Source organism: Colias eurytheme, chromosome 2 (genome assembly GCF_061535395.1).
Source record: "Colias eurytheme isolate Ceu_HAF_F1 chromosome 2, ilColEury1 Martin Lab GWU primary, whole genome shotgun sequence".
NCBI lineage: Eukaryota > Metazoa > Arthropoda > Insecta > Lepidoptera > Pieridae > Colias > Colias eurytheme.
This window is the reverse complement of record NC_142981.1, coordinates 310,822-335,774: the sequence shown is the minus strand read 5'-3', so window position 1 is coordinate 335,774 and position 24,953 is coordinate 310,822. Positions and strand designations below refer to the sequence as shown.

Here is a 24,953-nt window from a genome sequence, read left to right as displayed (position 1 = left end):
TTTTTTTGTCGAATGCTTTCCAATTAGATTTTTTTATTCAACGTTTTCTTTTGTAATACATTATTTATGCCGATTATTTATTTTTCACGGCTCTTATAATTTTCAGCTTGAATATGGATATTGAATAGGGTGACATATTATTAAAATATATAAGCATTAATTTAAAAACTGAACTGGTTCATTTCAGCACTTATCTTACTAATATGATTAGTGCCGAAGCTTAAGTGTGATCTTCTAAACACCAAGTTTCGTCCAACAAATATAACACCGCAGACGATTATTTTCAAGAAAATTGCACCTCCACTAACAAATTTACTCAAGTTGCCGCTAAAACAACGCCGGGTCATTTCTCGGCGCAAATTTAATAAAGCACTTGTGCGCCCTTCACCACCTTATTGTAATGGCATACGGATTATATTCGCCTGTCGGATTGCCGCGCGGTTTGTTTCGCGCGATTCCCTGATTTCCCCGAGGTCCGTGTCAAATATTTTTAAATTTTTCGCCGCGAAGACCGCGCTTCCTTTTCCAGAATTGTCTTTACTCTGACGTGTTATTTCATTTTGTCCGTTATATTTTCGTTTTCTTCCGAATAAATTTGCTTTATCGCGTCTTGGAGTTTTTGGTCGTGTTAAATCAAACTTTAAAAGGCCTAACTACAATGAAGAAAATATAAATACTCAGTATAAAAAAAAATATATGTATTATTTCATAAATTAGAGGAAGCTCATAAATATACTATATGGTTAGGCGTAACAAAAAACGCAGTTCAACCATTAGCATCGCAGGCCAACCACAAAACTATTTATTAGTGTGAACAGCAACACAACAATGCTGACCCAGATCCGCCTGTTTGCCGATATCACGTGGCAGCAGATTGCAAGCGGCGCTTTATCGAATTACAATATTATAATGGATACATCCATTCCGATAGACAAACAATTTCTATTCAATCAAATCGTGGCGTTTATTCAATAACAGATGCTTGATGGAAATCAAAAAGCTTAACTTTCTCTGACAGCCGTATTATATTTGTACAGAAACCAAATAAATTCTACGAAATTCGAATACTATTACAGACTGATAAAAAACGTACGCCTCACGAATAATCAATAGTACATTTAAGTTGAGTGGAAACCAGCCGAAAATTCACATTGAAAGTTTAAACACAAGATTACGAAACAAGACTGCTTTATCATAATTTCGCTCGTCTCGGCTGCGGAATGTACAATTGTATTCGACGAGTCGTTTATAATTTGGCAACTTTTAATTGTATTTGTTACCCTCTTAATTATCTGCCGTCGCTGCGCAGCTTCCGTTCGTTTCTTCGTCTCGAAGTGTTTGCGGAGCGCCGAGCGGACCACTCGTGTGTGACGCGAGGGACGAGGGTAGACACAATATAAACTTTCTGGAGCCTTCGACAAAACAACTCGGACAATGCCACGAGATGGAGGATAAGAAAATCGTTTCGTGACGAAGTACGCTTGAGATATCGATAAACATCACGCGGACAAATACTACGTCAAAATTATTTACTTCCGAGCTTGCTTCGATGTTCCTTCGAGACGTACGGGAACAGTAAATACGTATGCTCATAAAAAAGAAATTTCAAATGATCGATTGTGTATTGAAAATGAAAACACTTTTGTAATACATACAAAATTATGGCAATTACCCGTATGTTTGAGCATTTCATTCCATGTAGAAATTTGAACAATACCAATTAATATCCATTATTTCTAATAAATGTGAAACGGGAGGTAAAAAATTGTAAGTTACAGAAACGGCCGATCAAAGTTGTAATAACAAAGATTTTACAGAATTTCGCCGGGCTTTGATGGATCGGCCGAGTATAAATTATCGTAACATTGTGACCTCTCGTCTGAGGAGCTAATAATTCTGACAAATTTCCTTCTATCCTATTCGGGATTAGTAACAGGCGGATTTAATGGCCACTTAGCGAACCTTTCTTTGTTAAACTCGAGCGGAACGGCGGCGGAGACGTATGGGCCCGCTAATTAAATTGTAAAAATGTGTTTCTTACGCCACTCGTTACAAAGGCGCTTTGAGCGAAGCGTGCTCAAGTAAACGATACTTTGTTATGTATTTCGCTCGACTGTTTTACTGGCTGAGCTTTATATGACAGAACTTTAATACTCCATAATGGCAGGCTTTACGATCTAGTTCAGGGTGAAATTGTTTACCATCTGACTATGTAGTTAAATTAAACATTGTTACCTACTTTATCGTTGCATCATTATTTTTATATTACAAACTCTAGTGGCATTATATCAAGCCTTATTACCCTATCAATAGTTTTATTATTTTCAACACTTATTTAAAAGTATAATACAATATATGCTCTTGATTTTGATTCAAGAGAAATTTTAACCCCCTGCCCCCCAGTAAGACGTTCAAGCTGATCAGCCAATTTTTTTATAAAAACGTTATTTTATGGTACTCAAAGAAGCACCTTCGTACTTAAATATGAACAAATTCGAATATATTGGCATCAATAGCTCATAAACTGGCACTCAATGTCATCACAATAAAATTGAAAAGCTTTCAAAGTCCCGCCCACGTTAAAAAGTTTCAAGTAATTTATCGGACACCAAAACCGTAATCCCCAAAGCTTAAACTTACAAATTCCCGCTTGTTTGTAATTCCAATTTTGCTGATAAAGAGTTAAGAGATTATTTATAAATAAACATTTACTTGAAATATATTTTGTATTCATAATTCCTGTTTGAAATTACTCTCTACATTATAGTATTGGAAGAATTCACTTATAAGTGATAAGGCCGCCATCTGTGCTGCCTTCTTTTAGCATAAGTTTTCTTTTTGTAATTTTTTTTGTTGGCAGTACAATAAAGTATTTAAATAATAATAATTATTATTATTACAACTCTGTGAACAGCGTTAATGGATCCAATTACAAGAAAACTATAGCACATTATTTAATACATTCTTTAAGTTATTCACAAATGAACGTAATCCGTAAGTTCCGTAAGACGCAGGTGCCGCGAGGTGCGACTAATTACTGACACCTTCTAAGACTTACTGCTCTTTTAATTCTTTTGAACAATTGCTACTATTATTTATCCGGATTATCGTCTCTTATTGTTTCAAAAGATAGATTAATTTACGTGCAAGACGCTCGAGATGTTGATCATGCGATAAGAAGTGAAGCAATGTAGTCAGAGACACTTCAAAAATCGACTTTTTGTATCAGTACTATAATCAAAGTGTTAATTTCGTTTTCATTCCGTAAAGCACCCAAAATAAATTGAAGATTGGCTATAAATGAAAATAAATAACAACAATTTCTGCTAAAACTTTTATAGTTTACAATGAGTACGAAGTCAGAGAAAGATTATATTAAATCGTGATTTTAATTAACCGAAATACGTTTTCGCCAAAATGTAAAGGAGCCGCGTGGTACATCTCCTTGCAAGTAAAGGAGCGAATTGTTTAAGTTTGAGTCATTAATAAAAACTTGTGAAGTACAATTAAATAGAATTCCTCATTAGGCGGCGCCGCGGGGCGTCGCTAAGCTCATTACGGACTCTTACTCGGGACTTCATCATTCTATTACTTAGCCGAAGACTTCTGTAATGAAGTACAGGACTATAATGTAATTGTTTTATTGCGCACTAGCTGTTAGGCGCGACGCTGCCCGCGCAATCTTACGTTTTTCTCTTCCATCCTCCTACGCAAAGTTTTTAATTTATTTATTTGATTTATTGTAAGAAGATGGTCTACAAATTTCGCTTCAATTTGATGTTCTTATAACAGACTAGAGTTTAGCAATTGTAATTCTTAATATTGTTGAGGGTAATATCATCTTTCAGTGTGCTAATTTGCATAACGCAGTCAAATTGAAAATACATACCTAATACATATATTCAATATTTCCTTACAATCAAATATTTCACCAACGAACTAAGCTCCTGAAAATCCCGTCACAAAAGACGCACAAGATTTATAACTTATAATTTATAAGCTAACCGTACTGCAAGATTTCAAAGCAGAAGCAAGAGTACAGTTAGGTGAGTGCAAAGTTATCAGGAAATACGCACCGACCGGCCCCACCTTACCAAATGATCTATTGTTGTTAACAAAACAATCCACTTTCATTGTACCTACATTGTATGGCTCTAAGGTTTAAATTTTCTCCTCTAATAGATGACAAGAAGATAAATATAGGTAAGATTTAAAATTGTATTTAGCATTGCATTTTGCTCAATTATTTCATGTCACACATCATAATATTGTTTATTTAAAATTTAAAATCGTTCATATAATGCAAGCTTCACTAACATTGGCGTAGCCATCAAAAGCCAATCCCAAACTAATAAGCATGTATCCTCAATAAGCAGGAACAAATCACCGCACAGAACATAAAGCAGAGGGTAGATAGCAGATAAGCACGCTCGTCAAGAATAACCCGGTAGAGCATGCGATCCATTTCGGCAATCTTATCACGGAACCCGTGACGCGCACTTATTTACGCGGAACCCTAATCCCCTATTTATTCCTCGAGATGTATCTGAAAATTAGGGATCACGCGGAGCTGGGTTAATTTGCTAGCGTGCCGCAAGCTATTACTGGGGATATGTGCAGATATGGGATGCTATTGTGCCCCGCGTTGCTGTGTCAGTGTCGACTTCTTTACATTTACGATAGCAAGGGTTCAAGAAGTATTTTCAGAAAATATACCTTCATACAAAAAGCTCAAGAGATTTTTCCCTAGATGTTATTGTTAGTTGCTACACCAATAAAATAAGAATTGTCTGTTTGTCAACTACCTACGGAAATATGTTTTTGTACACGTAATATTTAATATTTCAAATCACTTATTTCAAACCATTTAACCCGTTACTCTTAATAACTGGGCGTGCACCACAGGTACAAAGGAAATCTTCTCATTCTAATTACAGCTCGCTAATGGATTTTTTATCTTCCATCTCAAATACTATCAGTGATTGCTCGTCATGTTGTACAAAGCTTATAATTGCGGCTTTGTTCTAGCCAGCCAACTGTAAACCAATTATTAGTAACATTTCGCTATGGCTCGTTAGAGGTTATCAACTAAATAAGATTATTTGTTTAGCCTTGACAATCCCGAGACGTATCAATTACTTGAAACTAAATTTAATTGAAGCTGACAATTTGATGATACCATTCTGTATTTTACGTGAATTATACTCGAAGTAATCTAATTCATTTCTCGGTTTAAAATATTTTCTTATTGGCTCTTTAAATATTCAGATTGTTCCTTATTCATGATTCCACGTAGATTTCAGTTTGAGTTAGCAACCATAGATTTTTAACAAACTTTGCTGGCTCTATTTATAGAAAATATGAACCTCCAAGCAGGCCGATAACAAAACGTACTTACAATATATTTGTATTACCGCAGCGTTGGAGATTTTTCCCCATTACCGGGGAGTGTAGAACGTGTTTTGTTCCGCGAGCGCGATCGGATCAGGCAGCGTAAGGCTCTAACGAGGGGAACGGTTTGCAAACAAAACATATTGGCTACGCGACCCTGCTCTGCTTACGTTATTGGAAACCTTATATTTATAAATTGTGACGTTATCCCTGTGGCCTCTAACTTGTTGAACAATTTTAACGGTGTCCATAAAGATCTAGTGTGGCTTGAAAATAGACTAGAGGCAATGCATTTGAGTAACATTTAACAATACATATTATGAAAAGCTGAAGCTTTTCGTTTGATAATTATATTAAGAAATTTTATTCAATTTGTTTCTTCTCTAAATAAATTCACTTTGCTGCTTCACATTAACATTTAAAATGTGATTAGCATTCTCAATATTGCAATTATGTCGTTTCAATGACGCGCCGCGACTATAAATTATTTACATAATTTATCGTTCAAGAATTTCTTCCACCCTCTTGTGCTATGGACAAAGAAAAACGTTGCACAAACCCGAGCATTGTGTATGAATGACAGATGCGGCACTCGCGGGCCACGTGGCGGTTCCCAGCTCCGACCATTATGCAGTTAGAAGGGTATGCTTATAACAATTTCATTACGAACCATTTATTGTAATTACAGAGGTAACCATGATGAGCGAGCACCATTACCGCTCATGTTCCCAGTGGATTTAACGCAGAGCCTATTATTACCGTTTCCTCCTTAGAAACGAACGTTATTTCATATCTTATTGTATCGTAGTCGAGTTTATTTCGCCATAACACATAAATCACGCGCGGATGAGCGGACAGTGAAAAATATGCTTATTCGTAGGAAATACAACGCTCGTTATTGTATACGGAATTCGCAACGTGTAGGAATAGGATCAATTACATTACGCTACAAATATTTAGCCGGCGCTTTAAAACATTCGAATACTTGAGCGTAACAGTGATGCTGCGGAATTCGGGAGCGAGTGGACTCTAAAAAGTTTTAGTGGGTCGGTTCGTTTGCGGCGGCCGGGCTCGTTACTGCTGTGAACGTGCACAATTTACACGCTAAAAGTAATTTGCGACGTCACTCGGTGGCTCCGGAAGGTATTTACAAATGCAGAACAAAAAGCCGGTAATGACGATGCTAGTTTGGGCCCACAGTTCGCGCGACCGCAGGCAGCGGGGCCGCCATGCCGCTGCCAAGACGCCGCCCGCGAGTTATTCCCACTGTCGCTAACATTAATCAAATTAACTTATACTTCGCTGTGTTAGCTGTACGCTACGATACTTCTGTCTAGATAACTTAATAAACGAATTACTTTTTTTACCAAGACTTTCTGTACAATATATTTTTTAACCAGAATATACCAAGTAAATATTTATTTGTAAATGCTCTATCAGTAAGACCTTACTGAATTTATAACGTCATTGACTAATGCTTCGTAAACAACACGTCGTAAAACAATCATAGAACAAATCTTCTTGTACCCGACTTATTATTTGTTGGAGTCAAGATTATGACCCCTTTCTTTAAGAACAACATAACAATGTCAAAGTATACTTTAAAAGTTGTTAGATTACTTCACCTTGTAAGTGCTCTATACAGTATACAGTTCAATTTATTAGCTACATCAATAAATAATCTTCTGTTTGAAATCAATAACTCACTTCCACGGCGCTATAAAACAAAATTACTATATTCGCTCACTTCAGTTATTACGTATTTTTAAGAGCAGCTGGTGAGGTCAACAACCGGACCCACAGGTCCAGTTAGGTTCTCAAGGCTGGTGTCAAGTATCAAGTGTCAACACATTACACTCCACAATACAATTGTATTTTAGCTTTGAATCACCGCTTCACAACCCTTTGTATCTGGGAATTGACTTTGCTATCGTTCAATATTAGTTTTTCAGTTTTAATCGTGTCTTCAATTGTTATTGTAAGTTTTCTAACGTGAAGGAAACTCGAAGCGTAATTACTATCTGTTGAGTATAAGTATTTCTGTATTGAACAACTTAGTAAAATAAATGATGATCATGTTTAGAACTTGTATTATTACTTCAATTATAAATCATATAGATTTATTCAGACTAAAAACGTAAGCATTTACTTCTAGGTCAATGATTAAATAACATTCCATCTGAATCACAAAAAATAGGAACGAAATATAAATATCAGTATATTATGTATTTTCATTTTTTACGGTTACGCAAAGACGAGACCTCCAAGAAGGTCCAAACTCCAGTTTTCTGAAAATTAAACTTTAAGATGCTCAAAGCTAAGTTTTCATGAAGTTACCTGCACGTATACTCGTACACTGAAAACTTGGATATATTTACGTGAAGGTTTTTAAAAATGAAGTGGCTTTATTTAAGCGATAAATAATGTTTTTCCTAAGTAACATGTGTTTAGTTTTATGATAATAATTTGATAGTCACGAAAACATACCAAACAATCTAATTTGCTAAATATTTTCCTTACTATAATAATACAATTATTAAGATATACATAGAATAATACAATTAAGAGCTTACCACAATGATAATAGTTAAACAACGTGCTTTTATTAATCTCTCACGAACGAAAGCGACCAAAGCCAAACACGTCACAGTTCTGCAACTTTAGTTTTATTCTAAAGTCGTCTAGTGCGGGGCCAGCGCGGGGCAGAGCGGGGCCACTGGACATTTGCAACTCAAACACGAGGGCAATTTGTCGGATTGAAATTATCGGCTATCGACTAATTCGCTTCTCCTCCTTGTCCCCAGATGGCGCGCTGTGTGAAGAGGATTGCTGACGTCAGCACGTCCAACGCTTTTTTTGTGAGTATTCATTACCTTCTCTTACTACTTTAAATACTGGACCTTTCAGTGGATTAGTTTGTTACTCACATACATGAATCAAAATATTTTACTCATGTAAAATCACAGCTTAGACAAAAGTCTTACCTTTTTTACTCACATGAAAACCTAATTGTCTTTTTGGCAATTATGTTAATACTAGCGGTCCGCCCCGGCTTCGCCCGTGGTACATATGAAAAATAGATGTTGGCCGATTCTCAGACTTACCCGATATGCACAGAAAATTTCATGAGAATCGGTCCACCCGTTTCGGAGGAGTATGCAGACTAACATTGTGACACGAGAATTTTATATATAAGATTTATCCTCCATATTTAGTTGTAATCCTTTTGTGGAATATCGGGATAGGAGGTGAAAAAAAAAACTCTCTCGCTCTATAATAATCGCTTTTCAGCTACGTAAACGATAGACTTAACAAAGAGGCATATTTAACTTCATAAGATAATGAACATATTATTAAGTATACAATTACATAACTACATAATATTATATACTCGTCCCATGCAGCCCGATCACGCATATGCTATGACGTCACAAGTCAGAAGCTACCAAAGCTCCACCAACCATTACATGCGTGCATGGATAATGCATGAATATTCTCATTTGCATTTGGGAATGTCTGCTTGAACTACCAATTATTTGTCATATTTTGATTCGCTTCAATAGACATGAAACATTACATATTTTATACGCCGAATTAGCAAGGTTTAAATATTTATCAACAGCACGCACATATCTTCAGAAGCACATCATCCTATGAAACATGTGAAACAGATTAAACAAAACGGCGCAGTCCCATGTAAATAATAAATTGCAAACAAACATAGATGATATCTATGGAGGCGCGCATTACGCGCACGACACGCCGCACACCACATTCACTTCGTATTGAATTGTTTCCCATAAATACAAGCAATTAGCATACACCAATAAATCTGTCGAAAATATTGATAACGTTACACTCGCGAGCGTTCCGCAAACAATTCGTCGCAGTTATCGTAATTAAATCCGCATACAGCGAGCCCGTCTATTTGGCCGACAAATCGCCGACAATTCACCGACGATTCACCGACAATTCGCTGACAATTAACAGTTTCCGATTAAACGGCTCGCTGTTGTCGCACGGCTGCGTACAGGTACAAAATCTGCATAATGCCTCTCTCATTTGGCGAGCGTTTGTCGCCAACAAATGAAGCGCGGAAATGCATTCCACCCAGACCCGGATTGCCGATGCCCGCTGCACGCTGCTAATAACATTGCGCCGTACTTAGGGCTGCGGTTCAGCGCCCCAATACACTATACTAATATTCTTTTAATAACACTGATTGATTTTTTGCACTTACGTAAATGGCGTAGAGTACTTTAATTTTTTTCGATTCGGATAACTTTCCAAGTTAGTAAATAATGCACAAACTTTTTAAAGCTATAAACCCAAATGTAATGAAATGTCCTTAAACTATGCATTTATTATTTAAACACATGGAACACAACATTATGTAATATGTGCCGTAGAAATGTAATTCACGCTTCGTCAGAAAATGGATCAATCGCTCAAGTGCAGGGGGTAAAGCTATAAGGAAGCTGTACGAATGCTGAAGCATCGAGACTCTGGCGGCCAGGGTACGGCGAGCCCGCGCCCTTTGAGCGGCCCGCGCTAACGAATGTCGGAGTGAAATGGCCAGGAAAACGCAAATATTCGCAGAATGTACGGTGTAATAACCGTTGCAGCTTTTATTTTTCGTATCAATGCACGAACCTCGGAAATTGGTTTTAGTTTGAATCTGCTATTCGAAATAGATTATCGGGCTTCGTGCGTTACCTCTAAATATCTGAATAACGAGCCGCGTAATATAATTGGTTACGGTATTGCTGTCCACTAAATCGAATCAATATTTTATTTTCGTATAACTGAAGCGTTTTAGCGGATTGATGGATTTGGTTTATTCTTTAAACTAACAAACATGAATATGCTATTGAGAGCGTTTTTACCACCTACAGTGTGTACACTAATGACAGGAATTGGTAATTTTTGTACAATAATTTATATGAAGATTGTGCACCAAAACCGATTAAAATTGTTCACCAAACCGGTAGTAAATCTGAAAAACATTAAGGTAAGTTTAAATAATTTCACAAAAAGATTCGTCGACACCACACACACCGTATGTGCATTCCTGTAAATTAAAGCCCGGACATAAAGTAATTTTATTCACACTGCAACATATGAAACGGCGGAGAGCATTTGGCTTTAAAATTATATTTTTCAAAACGCTGTACTTTATGACGCGAAATGGACACGAAAAAGTAGAAATGAAAGTCGGTGCAAATTGTGATAAACTGAAAATTGAAGCTTGGCACACGTCAAACAGCCACTTTTGGCAACCTGAATCACTTTGCAAACTAAAATATGTGAGCTAATTTTGTAGCTTTTCTGCTCTGAATATTTTTAAAGATTTAACGACATGTATGGGGTCGGTAGCCCGATTAACCTCTATTAAAATCGTACCGAAATTATAAACCAAATATTAAATAATATTGTGTAAAAGTGTCTCGGATTACATTTACCCAGCGAGGGAAATGCAGCGGGTTTTAATGAATCCAAAATCAGAGGCTCTAAGTGGGTCCATGTAATAATGTTATTCGGGATGTCACTCGGCCTAATTTCCAAACCGTTTGTAATTCCGCGAGCGGCGCTCGGCTCTCGCATTTTTAATCACAAACCCGACAAATTCATTCACTAATTTGAATAACGGTAATGTTATCCTTTGCTGAGAGATCGTCTCGGACTCCGCGAGGACCTTTAATTTTTTAATTTATTTAAATTTAGCGAGTTCCTTCCTTCTTTTATCCCTCCTAAAATTACTCGAGTTGCAAAGTTCAGATAAGCATAAATGATGGATGGATGCCGCTCGCTCGCAGGCACGAGGCTTCACCGCCGAGCGACGAGCGCCGACACGGACGACAAATGGTCGCTGTGTTTTTCTTAACAACTTCGAATCAAACAAAATACGATCGCCGGTAAAGTAAATATATCTAGGCTTTCAATTATGAACTTCTAAGAAATGTTATTCTATTTGATTTTATATCTACTCCTGAGGGCACAATGTCCTGAGTATACAGTATAACGTAGGTACTTATTCCTCCCAAAACATAGTTTTCTTTGAGAATAAAAGCTTACAACTTTAAACGTAAAAGTATTTAACTAACTTTTTATACGTTTCAAGCACTGCGGTAATTTTCAACTTGTGTAAAATTACAGTATACTCCGAAAGTAGCACACAACGAGTAATTTTTAATTAGTTACGTTGCCACGTAACTAATTAAAGTGTTTGTACGGAAGCCTGCGCAAAAATATCGCATCGTTGAATGTTTTAACTAACGCAGGCATACGTTTCGCTTTATCGCTTGCTGGTTTTTCTAGCGAGTTTTCATTACGTACATAATGTGCGCTATTACACAATAAAGTCATTAACGACGAGAGCGGTTGCGAATACATGTATTAAACTCGTTCGCTTTTTATAATTGCCACCGTAAAATTGAGCGAGAGTCTCGTACTATGCTGACATATCGAGTCGCTATCAGATATAGATTATAGAATATCCTAAGAGGAAATTGCAAATCATAACGTATCCTATGAAAGCCGTTGAGCTAGCGCGCGCCTGTTCTAATAGATTTTAATTCATGTTCCTATCGAGGCACAAATTCAATCATCACGTGATATTGATGAACCGGCATTCACGAATGCAACGCAGATAATTCGACGATGCGATCCACAAATATTCTCGTCGAAAATTCGTGATTGGATCAGACGAAGGATGATAATATGTTATTCAAATATATATATTACTACTCCAAATAATAATTAATTATTTATTATTATTCTTTTATAAAAAAAATGTATGTAGGTATAACTTTTCCATGTCATTGTGTCATTGCCGGAAAAATCAACACGACAAAAAATAAAGTAGGTAATCGATGCGTGAGATAGTTTTAAATGAAAAAACAATAAACAATTGCGAACGCAGAGCACATTTTTAAAACAAAAATTTGTAAGAACGTAATCCATGTCGAATAAATCAAAAGCCCTCGCTAAAATCTATACGAACACGTGAATTGTTAACAGAAAACTGATTTCCCAAAAACAACGGAACATTCATAAAACAAGGGAGCGTGGGAATGCAGCAGTTTATTGGATTTTAGTTGAAACAGCGATACCTAGGCGGCGGCCGGCCATCGCCTGTGCGCCCTGTGCAACTATGTGCGTTCTGTGCGCCCTGTGCGCTGTGCACTGCGCTCTGAGCCAGGCTGAACTGTAATTCCTACCTGTGGCTAAAGCTTTACGTTATGTGAACGCTCCAATCTCGAACAGGATCGCTAACGATATACATTTCGTACTCTTTACTATTTTAACTTCAGGTGCTTAAAACAACATGATCATTTTCCGACACTACATGTTTGTGTTGGGAAATTAATAATTAAAATGAAAAAGAACATTTATAGATCTTTAAATCATATCCAAAATACGATCGTCCATAAAATATTTGAATTCAGAACAAAACTTGAATAAGCTCCATAAAGCAAATAGAGTTCTCGAGTGGAACGATATTACATAAATAGAAAAGTCTCAAGAAACGGCGGGATCAACAACATCTCCCGCTCACAAAGGCGACTCGAAACTCGCCGATGCCATCTTCGCTACAATTGAATTTTCACTGCGAATAATAAACTTATTTGCGACAAACTATCCTCTTTGTAAAACAAAGACTGTTGATGTTGCATCGGTAATCGCCACCTAACATAATTAACTCGACGAATTTGAAGCTGAAATCTCAGCGTCGTTCAGATCTGCTAATTGTTGTAAAGGGGGAAAGTAATAAAAGTGCTAGCCTTTGAAGCAAAGGAGCTGCTCCGGGCTCTTCGCCGAGCGCATTTTAATAAATTAAAACTTCGCGAAATTCCCATTCCAATAATTTCTGTTTTACTTTTTTGCTCCCGCTCCACTGAGTCCCGCTTCTACATTGATTCCGTTATTTTATAATGGAGAGGCTATCAACTTCCACAATATATGGCGGCGTTATATCAAAAACATTTGTATTTTTAAGGGAATGGTAATGTGGCCACATTTGCGTTAAGATAACGCGAGTTCAAGGTATCGAGCAATTTATTCCAGAAAGATATTTATAGGACACTGTTTTCAAATTACGCATATCAAAGAAATCCCATATGATATATGTATATTGTATGTGTAACAAATACTCTTTGTTACGTGATTATTATACCGCGTGTATTATGCATCAGTTATTAATTAAGCAATATACCTAAAGGATGCGTAGTATTATTGAAGTCGAACTTTTCAGATTTATATGTATCACCTTGAATAATATTAATCTATTTATTTAACTAATGAATTTGTTTTCAATTCCAGGTGATCCTGTTGTCAGTTCAGCTGCTGGCGTGGCACAGTGGTGCGTCGGCACTCGCCAACTGCCCCGGCGGCTGCAGCTGCAACGACGACACGCTGGTCGTAGTCTGTGAAGAGAGCCGCCTCGACGTCCTGCCCATAGCGCTGAACCCCTCCATTCAACGGCTCATCATCCGCAACAATAAAATCAAGACCATCGATGCATCGATGCAATTTTATACTGAACTACAACATTTAGATTTATCCCAGAATCATCTCGTCAATATCCCTACAAAAAGCTTCGCGTTTCAACGAAAACTCCAAGAGTTGCATTTGAACCACAATAAAATATCATCTGTAACGAACACCACGTTTCAAGGCCTCAATTCCCTCACGGTGTTGAACCTGAAACATAATTTCTTAGAAGAGCTCACGAATGGCGTCTTTTCCACTCTCCCAAGATTAGAAGAACTAAACTTAGGGCAGAATAGAATATCAAGAATTGAACCGAGAGCATTCTCTGGCCTGTCTGCATTGAGAATACTCTATTTGGACGATAATCAGTTGAGCTCAGTGCCGACGGCTTCCTTCAGCTTGTTGGGAAGTCTGGCCGAACTTCACGTTGGACTCAACGCCTTTTCGTTCCTTCCCGATGATGCCTTTGCTGGTCTCAACAGATTAGCAGTATTAGACCTTAATGGAGCCGGTCTCTCTAACATTAGTGAAAATGCATTCAGAGGTCTTCCTGGATTGAGAAGTCTGAATTTATTTGGAAATCGGTTAAGCGTAGTGCCCACGGAGCAATTGTCGAGTCTCACGAGATTAGAAGAATTATACGTCGGCCAAAATGACTTTATCGTTTTAGAAAGTCATTCTTTCAGGGGATTGAAAAACTTAAAATTCATCGACATAACGGGTGCAACTCAGCTGGAACGTCTCGCTAAAGGCAGTTTCGAAGATAATTTAAACTTAGAAACGATAGTTTTATCAAACAATAAGAAGTTAGCGATCATAGAGGAGGGAAGTCTTCTGGGCCTTCCGAAACTGAGACACGTATCGTTGCGAGATAACGCTATTATAAGTTTGAGCGAAACGACGTTCGTCGGTAAGGAGCTCAAGCAACTTGATTTAACCGACAACCCTATTTTCTGCGATTGCCAACTTCTCTGGCTTCGTGAACTTTTAAATGAAAAAAGCAATTTTACGCAGATCCAGTGCGCTAGCCCGGAACACTTAAAAGATAAACATTTAAGAACTTTAACCGCAGACGACTTGGGCTGCGTTTTGCATGATTCGAGACAGCAAACTATCATATGCATAATAGTTGTCGCGTGCGTCGCCACCATAGCGACTTTAGTTTTAATTCTGTATAGATATCGCAAGAGCATGCAGGAGAAGCTAAAGGATTACAAGTGGAACAAGGGGCGGAAGAACCTCGAGTATCACAAGCCGATATCGACAGAGGAGGACTGCATCGTGCGCGGCATCCACCCGTCGCAGTACCCCGCCCCGCCCCCGCACGCGCCAGGCCTCAGGCCGATTCCGGTGACGGAACTGTAGCTAGAGCTTTACGCCTCCCCGAGCGTGTTCTTCATGTCAGGCGGCCAGGGCTCCGCGCGCCGGCCGCCGCGCTCGGGGGGCGGCGGCACGCTGCCCGCCAACGGCTTCACGTACATCGGCGGCGACGCGCGCCCGCAGCAGCCGCTCACGCTCAACAACGGCGCGCCGGCGCCGCTGCTCAACAACGGCTCGCTGCGCTCGTTGCCGGACAAGAAGAGCGGCCGCAACGGCGTCGTGTGCCACCCGGAGAACTTCCAGCGCAACGTGGACGCGCGCTACTCGCGCAAGCAGGAGAACGGCTACCTGCGCGCCTCCGAGACCGTGCTGGGGCTGCGCGAGCGCGAGCGCGCCTACGCCGGGCCCGACTACGAGCCCGAGTACTCCGTGATCCCGGAGCTGTACGGCCGCGGCGACTGCCCGCGCTCCTGCAGCCACTCGAACACGTTCAACTGTTGAGGGCGGCGACCGCGGAACTTCGAACTTTGTGATCTTGAAATTCTAGCAATAATAATTCTTCGTTCTGATAAGTTTTCCTAGGGAAGAATAAATAATTCTTGTGATGGACGTAGTGCTCTAGACGATAGTGCGGGCCGGTGTGCGTGCGACCAGTGAGGACTGTCCTATATCGTTTTCGGTTAAGAGAGTACGTTATTTGTAAATTATATATTAAGTAGTGATGGATCTATTTTTCAATGGAACGTGGTAGAGCGTCGAAAGTGAGACTTTCAGGTGTGAGGCGGTTTCGTATCATCGTTCACTTGCGTAAGGTGTATCGCGTCTCGTGTATATAGAACTTGAAGCTCTTCATAGATGAATAGTTGTCTAGTTATCGAAGCAATAATCGCGTACCGATGATGCGAAGCCGCCGGTGACGGTACAATGTACAGGCTAGTCGAGTAAGTGTAGTGCGGCGCGTGCGCCTCCGCTGCTGGAGGCCGCACTTGATTTTGTACAAAAATCATTCCATAATACGAACACTTTAACGTCTAATTTAATTTATAGATGATTAAGCGTGCGATTAAGACACCAATATAAGAAATTATTAGGTATTAACGAATGTAAATATATTTATACTACATTGAGATATTTATAAAATTTAATACAATCTTGTTCTTCTAAATTATCATAAAATTGTTTGTCGATTTGTATTTGCGTATTGTTTGCTATCGACTGAACCGCTGGGGAGTGGGGACGGCGAGCGGTCGAGTCACTACTGTTACATGTATATTGTATGTACACTCAATTCTGTAGATATAAAGCACTCATTTTCTAATTATTACACGTTTTTACGCTCAATCCTATTTCCTAATAAAATATTTTTTTAATAATTAAATGCAAAGTTTTCGAACTTTACATACGATTGTTATTATAGAGATTCGATTGTAATCTTACGCCCTTCGTATATTTGAGAAACAATTTATTAGTCGTGTGTTATTCCTATATAAAAATTGTAACAGACACAAAAAATGTTATTTCCAAGCGAAAGTCAATACTTTCGTGTGTAAACAACCTTCAGTAAAGAATAAAATGATATAAAAGAAATAACAACGAATATTTTCAAGTGTATAAATTCCAGTCGCGTCGTTGGAAATAACATAACTAGAAGTAATCTGTAAACTTGACTCTGACCTGTTTATTGCTCTAGTACCTAACCTATGTTTTGTAAATATGGAGAAATTAAAGACTAAACAATAAAGGCATGTGTTAGTGCCTAGGTAATGCCTAAAGTATACAAAATTAATACATACATATGGGATTGTGATTAGCGGTTCACGACGTTGTAATAGATCATCGGACATTTCTGTACTTTATTGTAGTTATTACCTACATACAAACTCGATAAATATAACATACCTCGAAATTATTGCATTTTATTTTCCATTTACCTCTTCATCCACGATATTGAAATTGATATTAATTTTCTGATTACAAAGAAACTTCAATCAATATTTCATAATGCGAATAATAAAATATATGAAGTATGAGACCAATAAATTATTAAGTTAACTTTTTATATGAAATCATGAGTCCTGTTGATGAGTGCATATTCTAGTAATATCGTCATGGGTTCGATTCCCATTTGACGCTAATATTTCTTAACAGCATACAGTACTAACTGCCATGAACTAATAAATATTGTTTATAAAACTAAACCAAAATAAACTTGTCTAACGACAGTAATAATTTATATTATACTTTTTCCTACTATTTTTATTTTTATGAGTATGATCAACACAAATTGATTTTAGTTTAGTCAATTCTGTGGCCAAATGTGCTAAGCGCTATGATCTAAGCCCTAATGCTACGGCCACACTACCTTACCGTCTACCGGGCTGTTACCGCAATGATTATGGCATTAAATTACCGTCTAAATTACTGCATGAACTGGTGTGGTTACACTACAGTTTACCTAGATATGTCGGTAATTATTGGCATTTACCGCAGCAAAAAAAATATTAGTTAATAATTAATATATAATAATATGATTTCTGTAATAATTCATCAAGGATTCTTTCTTTTTAAAAAGGATTTTTTCTTTTTCAAATCATCTATTGTACTTGGAAATGGTAAATTTTGTTTGATCCGACGCCACGCATCATTGTGTACACTGCGATGTTTATAGTTCTTCTGTTGGGTATCCCCAAGATCCCAAAGAGAAGAATTCCAAGAATTCCAAAAATTTGCGCCATCGAGCGCTTTTTCATTTGACCACTCCATGTCGGTCGATACGTGCGTCGCCGGTGAGCTCATATTGCACACTGGACAAACGGTAGTGTGGCCGCATACGCAATAATTACGGCGGTAATCTTCTTTGATGTGCGAAAGAATACCGCCGCCGGAGCTATTTTTTTTTTTTTACGATTAATTATTTTTATTTATTTATTTATTTATTGAAATTATTCTTACAAATTATTACAATAACTTAAGTCTAAGTGACATATCACACTAGCGGATTGCGAGCGGTTTCAAAGCGGAGCGGGTGCGCAACGAATACGTTGCGGTTGCGCAGCGAATTCGTTGCGGACGCGTGGCAGATGCGCAACGTTTACGTCGCAGTCATGTACACTCATTAACAAAATGGAATCCGTGCTGGTTGTTACTTATAACTTGTGATAGTATAATAATTATGAGATCATTATTTTTTACGAGTTTCATAACATGTTAATGTTTAGGGTATTGTTTTATCTATTAAATCTTGGTCGAAATGCAATCAGATAACTTAATTGCTCATTAAGAAAGTTCATTAGTGAAATAAATGTTAAAGCTCCTTAACTAAAACAGGGCTATCTTATTATTAGATAAATAGCAGTGAATAGAAAATTTTATCAAGCAACCAGCAACTCACTATCACTTTGCTCATAATTAGGTTCACAAAATCTCTTTATAACATACGTTGCTATGGGAGAGATTATACTGGTCAGTCGTTACATACTTTTGGAATGTATGGTACATTCTAAAAGTCCTAGTAATTCAATTTTATAGCACCTTTTTTTAACAACTCCAGTTGTTATTACATCTTTAGTTAACTGTTAAGTAAGTGCATTTCCACAGTACGGTTAAAAAATTGAGTGCTACAGAAACGATGGAAATATTGAATGGAAGTTAGGCAAGGCGGAAGGGCTGGCTTTTGTGCGAGAGTATACAAAATGACGCGTCCGCAACGAATTCGCTGCGCAACCGCGGCGTGTTCGTTGCGCGCCCGCAACGTATTCGTTGCGCACCCGCTCCGCTTTGAAACCGCTCGCAATCCGCTAGTGTGATATGTCACTAAGTCCCACAAAACTGCACATGCAGTTTGACTGTGGGATCAAGCCTATAACTAAATATATTATATAAAATATCTATATATCTATCTATAACTAAATATATTATATCATATTATTATCTGTTATAAAATATAATATTAAGTGAATAGGTATATCTATTGCTATACCTACCGCCATTTGTCATATTGATTGGCATTGTAGAATTATGGCCATAAGTCGTGGTTACACCTAGGTGTTGTTAAAGTTGTGGCAATAATTATTGGCATATCACGGTAGTGTGGCCGTAGTATAAGGCTAAGCGATTGTGCTGTCTGTAATCAACAAGAGCAATTTTCATTTTCAATTAATTTATGTAGAAACATTTCATAGCGAATGTAGATAGAAAAAAATCTAACAAATCGTGATATATTTTTTTTCTTCTTCCATAATCATACACATCCTTATACATTACTAGCTGTTCCCCGCGGTTTCACCCGCGTGGCTCCGCTCCTTTTGGTCTTAGCGTGATGATATATAGCCTATAGCCTTCCTCAATAAATGGGCTAAATGACACCGAAATAATTTTTCAAATCGAACCAATAGTTCCAGAGATTAGCGCTTTCAAACAAACAAACAAACTCTTCAGCTTTATAATATTAAAAAAGTATAGATACAAGACAAGAAATATAATTATGCCTATATTTAAAATTGAAGAGATAAAAAAAATATATATAGTTTCTTGATCCCTCGTTATCTTCAAATCTGGTCCACCGATCATGACGGGTCTTTCACTAGCAGATGAGCTGATGAGTGATGATACAATGTGATACCTACTAATAGTGCGAATGTCGCTGTCTGTTGCCCACTGAACAACGGAACCAATTTCATGCCACAGTCATAATAAAAACTAACTTTCAGATGAAAATACCTACATATTATATAGGTAGGCACTTGATTTGAAATTGAAATTAATTAAACTCTGGTAATAAATTATAGTATACGTCATGTTGCCGAGATGTAATAGCAAATATAAAAAAAACTACATCAAAATCCGTCCAGCAGTTTTTGCTTGAAAGCTGTAGATCAGACGGATTTTTTTAGCTTGTAACTGGATTGTAATTTGTTATACTTATTTTTTGTAAAAAAATAAATAAAGAAAAGAAAAACTTCTAATTCTATCACATTTTATGTTATGTAAGGGATACTTTTTAATTGTACTTGAATATTTTTGTAGAGGCGCCATCTACATTTCGATCTTTGAACTAGTACGAGAAAAGTGTAATAAAATAAATGTCTCTCGCTGTCTTGAGCTTGGCGAATTGCAGATAAATCTCATGCTTATGCACACGCATGAGTCATAAGAACCAAGTTAGATGTCCTTGTCGTAAAGTCATAGCATTCCAATAATGAATAGATTAAAACTTGGTTTAAATTCACTGCAGTTATTACTTACAGAATACCTACTGAATTATGTCATACGACATTCGATGTATTGTGCTTATGCGTCAGAATCATTATTAATTTATTTTAGTCATATTATACTCGATGTTTTATATCTAGACAATAACGAGTCAATATGCCTTATTCTGCAATGTGTTTAAGTTTTTACACAAGACAATAAAATTTTTCATCGCTTGTGCTATTTCGGATTAACAGTACATATAATGTAATATTAGGTTTGTATCAAAATGGTATTTACCAGGCCATCTATTTATGAAAGTAATTTATAAGTGAAAGTATATTAACTGTTTCTTGGTACAGAAAAAGTACCATCTGACCTAATTTGTAACTTTTACTTTTACCGTTCAAGAAATAATGATATTGTTATCTTATGAATAAAAATAAGAAACCACATGCTTGTTCATTGAATTACATTTATTACAATAATATGCAACATTTATTCTTTACAAAAGTTCAGCCTTGTGATGGGGAGTAGCCGAAGCTCAATTTAGCCGTGCGGACATGATTGTAAATAAATAAAAAGATATAGGCGTTGAAGTTGGAATATGCTGAGTATCACTTATGCGGTATAATTAGAACTTCTCCTCCTCCAGACCGTGCTTGAAGAACATCATGATAGGTGTGGCCACTCCGTCGATATCTCTGTATTCACACATGGCGACCATGCCGTCGCAGTCCATCGACTCTCCTGTGAAGAACTGGAGTTCCTTAAACCTGCCGAGGATGTCTTTCATTACTTTGTTCATGTTGGTTTTGAATACGTCTACTTGGTCTGGGGATTTTTCTTCTAATTTTGATACTAATCTGAAATAGAAACAGAACATGATAAAGTTTATTTACCCAAAATATTTTTGATTTATTTATTACATTATTATATATATTGTGGAATTTGTTAGCTCCATTTCATTAACAATCATCACAAGAACGAATGTTATTTCATTTAAAGCTCTTTACTCTTGCATCTCATGCTCCAGAGGATAATATTAAGAATTATCCCCTAGTATTAGAGGATGCTGTAGGCAATTAATCATAAATCCAGAAATAAAAAATTAAGACCTTTTTTGGATTGAGCATATTATTGAATAAACCAAGCAAAATTATATTTATGAACCCTTAAAAGATGAAAATTGATAATTTTGATTTCTGATATTGTTAAATTTACAGCGTATAAAAAAATTTTTTTAAATAAAATGCATTATTTGCCAAATCATGCACAAGATATCTGAATAAGAAGCACTATAAATATAATCCAATAACATTGTATTGTCACATATTATGAGATGTGGTTCTTTATTTAGCTACATTTACCCACAGCTGTGATGTATAATGTAATCATTAATCATAAAATAGGTTTTCAATAATTCAGATTTACCAAGAGAATGAGACTGCAAGTATCTTCAAATTTCGTAACTATCTACTACTCGACCAAGCCAACTAGACCCTTTTCAACTGTGACGTCACCCGCCCATGTCTCGGGTACAGATAGCAAAAAAAAAATATTAATAATATCACTGTTCGCTCTCCGCTATGAATAGTCTTATTTTTCCCCATTTCGAGGGCTGTCTATGAATAACAACACAGTAAAAACTTAAACAAATAACAACGAAAAACTTAACAGTCAACAACAAGCTTTAACGATTAATAATAAAAAGTACAGAAATAACTAGCGATGCGAAACGTACGAATGCGTCGATGCTGCGAACCGTACTAAGGCGAACGCGGTACCTGAGGCGGTAAGCGGGCGGGGAGGCCGCATTCCATCCGAGCGTCTAGTTGGCTTGGTCGAGTAGTACTCACTGGTAGTGATAATAATTACAGATGAACTTGACATTGACACAGAATTCGATAAGGTGAATTAATTATTTACAAGAAAGCTTTTACAATGTAAATATAATCGCTATTATGATAAAAATGTTAAATGGGCCCACCATAAGATTATAACAATTTAATATCGAAAGTATAAGTAAACTACATAATAAAAGCACTGTATGGAACTGCAATCCTTTTAACTTTTTAAATTTGGCATAGCACTGATGACGCACAATTCACAAAGCACTCACTTTTTCATGTAGTCTTTAAGGTATAATGTGTAAGATTTCTTGTCACCGAAGGCATATGTCTCCACCAGCCTGTGGTTAAGGACAACGTCTACTCCACTTTCGCTAGCTGAGTCGGTTCCTTCGTCCGCTTCTTCGGCAGAGGGGTTGAAGCCATCAATATGGATATCACCCTGTGATCTGGTAACCAATTTGCCGGTGACTTCATAAATCACTTCGTCGACTAATTTGATTTTGTAAGTGTCCGAGAACATCTCGTCACCTGAAAAACACATAATAAATAATTTAAACACACTGGACCCATCCTAATGGACTTCATAGCCTCCGAGATCGTCTATGTGGCACTGGCACCAAGTAGAGGCCGAAAAAATGATGATACATCATTTGTGAACAAATGTCAAAATCACGAATTTTAATTTGGAAAGTAAAAATATTCACAGAAACCAACACTTATTTAATCACAGAATCAAATTACCGGTGATAATATCCTTATAGATCTTCATTTTGATGGATTAAGGGCGATTAAAAAATAATTAAAACCGAAACTACGGCTACTAGCCCCGGGAACTAAACCGGAAAGGGCTGACAAAAATATGTAAAGAGCTAAAGCCAATGTTGCCAGCCCTAACTTTCCAAATTCCATATAAAATTCTGTCATCTGTCAAATTTAATTTCTAGTTGGTTCTTGAACAATAAACAATGAGTTCCAACTTCCAAGCACGCCTCACTATTGCAATCACAATTGCAATATTGTGGTCTACCAGAATCTGATGGCATATTTATATTTAAGAAATAAAAGATTTTCATGTGGCAACTTATTTGACAACTATCAAATTGGTTGTCAAATTATTTGTCTTTTTTGCAGTTGATGAATAATTTTTAGGATTTTGTCTAAAAAATCTTCGAAAATGTCGAAAAAGCCGCTGCGATCACAAGCAAGAGGTGTTGTTTATAATGTGTATAGAAAAACATTCGATGAAGAAGGGTCAAACACATCACAATTTTCAATTTTGAAGATTTTATTGGTAAATTGGACTTAACCGTTTTGATACTTTAAATTAAAAAATATTATATGTAGGTAACTATAATATTGTTTGTGGATTAGAATATAATTTTATGAAAACTTATTACAGGAGTTTCCAATACGGCTATTCGTCAAGTCCAAGCTGTCCAAGTCAATTTTATAATGTGTGTATCTGTTAATACTTACGAAAATAAACATAATTTTATTTTATTTTTATTTTATTTTATAAAAAATTATAAGCAGTTTTGATCTACATTATTATTATATATCGATATTTTCACATGATAATGAATTATCTGGTATATATTATTATCTGGTAATGAATATACAATTATAGGTATGTGTAAATAATAATATGTATTACCTGTATAAAAGTAATATGTATAATTGTATATTAGGTATTTATGTAAGTATGTACCTATATAATATTAAGTGGATATCTCACTATTAAGTACAGTATTGTTCACTTATGTAATGTGACTAATGATATTGAGGACAAAATAAAAAATAAGCAGTATCAAGATCGTTCAGTCCATTTTCCCTAGGGTTGCACACTCAAAATTTTGATTTCCCTAATTGCCATCAGATTCTGGTTTACCTATAACCAACTTTGTGCTTAATTCACACCTCAGAATGAAAACGTTCAGATTTGAATATGCATTTCCGAAATTAATAGACAAAGCGTTAAGAAACGTTTGTTCACGTGACGTTATTTAATAATTATTGTCTTTAATTTAGTCCTGTTTTTGTCCTCAAGATTTTGATAACTTTAATTTTCTATTTCCTATAATTTAAACGATATGCGCGACTGGCTATAAGATAAAAGGGCTGCCTTCCTACTGCTGTAACTTTGGGCACAGAATACATAATAGTAGCTAAACGCTACAGAACGGACACTCTCCACCTCCAGCCAAAATTAAACACTTACCTCACCCCGCACGATCAGCCTGAAAATGGTCCGTATTTGCCTGCAAGGACGATACGAAACGAAGATTGACAACATTAATCAAATTGACTTAAAGTAATTTTATTATTTTGGATTTGTGATTATCGTTTTTCGTAGAAAATGGTTAGATATTGTGCTGTTTACGGATGTATTTCATCATAAAAACGCGAATTTTTTTTTACGCTAGTCACAAATGTGCCAACCATAAAGCGTTAACACACACATTTGCAGTCTCTACAGTGTGACTGTCAAAACGATAATTTTGTATGGAGTGTCCGGGGTGTGCTTTGGGTAAGTTCGTTCTTTCTCCGTAAATCATAATTCAACACATTTGGATTAATCCACCAAAAGTATTTGTGCGCTATAAGAAATTATAATAAATTTTTTAACTCATTATTATAATAATGCCATGAACTGGCAATAAAACATTATGTGACAATAAATGACTTTATTTGACATTTGACAAAATC

The 24,953-nt window shown here is 36.7% G+C and overlaps 3 protein-coding genes and 1 long non-coding RNA gene across 4 annotated transcripts in view; 3 read left to right on the top strand and 1 right to left on the bottom strand.

Moving 5' to 3' along the window:
• Nucleotides 1-15,249, top strand: part of LOC149910043 (uncharacterized) — a 234,439-nt gene extending 219,190 nt beyond the window's left edge. The window contains exons 5-6 of the mRNA XM_090110118.1: nt 8,196-8,249; nt 13,714-15,249. Coding sequence (XP_089966244.1) covers nt 8,196-8,249; nt 13,714-15,249 — 1,590 coding nt within the window. The remainder of the gene's footprint in view (nt 1-8,195; nt 8,250-13,713) is intronic.
• Nucleotides 15,250-15,282: 33 nt separating this feature from the next.
• On the top strand, nt 15,283-17,110 carry LOC149910042 (uncharacterized). Its single transcript, XM_090110129.1, has one exon. The coding sequence runs from the start codon at nt 15,283-15,285 to the stop codon at nt 15,703-15,705; it is 423 nt and encodes a 140-aa protein (XP_089966255.1). The 3' UTR covers nt 15,706-17,110.
• A 3,741-nt stretch (nt 17,111-20,851) lies between these two features.
• Nucleotides 20,852-23,146, bottom strand: Tctp (translationally controlled tumor protein). The gene is made up of 3 exons (XM_090110105.1): nt 22,989-23,146; nt 22,517-22,775; nt 20,852-21,260 (listed from the first exon to the last, which is right to left on the bottom strand). The coding sequence occupies exons 1-3, from the start codon at nt 23,014-23,016 to the stop codon at nt 21,029-21,031; spliced, it is 519 nt and encodes a 172-aa protein (XP_089966231.1). The 5' UTR covers nt 23,017-23,146; the 3' UTR covers nt 20,852-21,028.
• A 137-nt stretch (nt 23,147-23,283) lies between these two features.
• On the top strand, nt 23,284-23,747 carry LOC149910040 (uncharacterized). Its single transcript, XR_016457222.1, has 2 exons — nt 23,284-23,538; nt 23,647-23,747. It is a non-coding gene; the product is annotated as an uncharacterized LOC149910040 (long non-coding RNA).
• Nucleotides 23,748-24,953: the final 1,206 nt, after the last annotated feature.

Excerpts from the sequence above, each read along its gene's own strand:
- Tctp (XM_090110105.1), bottom strand. The coding sequence starts at position 23,016 with ATGAAGATCTATAAGGATATTATCACCG. Across the intron at positions 22,776-22,988 it reads CTATAAGGATATTATCACCG|GTGACGAGATGTTCTCGGAC; the intron begins GTAATTTGATTC and ends TGTGTTTTTCAG. Across the intron at positions 21,261-22,516 it reads CTTAAAGACTACATGAAAAA|ATTAGTATCAAAATTAGAAG; the intron begins GTGAGTGCTTTG and ends TTTCTATTTCAG.
- LOC149910042 (XM_090110129.1), top strand. The coding sequence starts at position 15,283 with ATGTCAGGCGGCCAGGGCTCCGCGCGCCGGCCGCCGCGCTCGGGGGGC.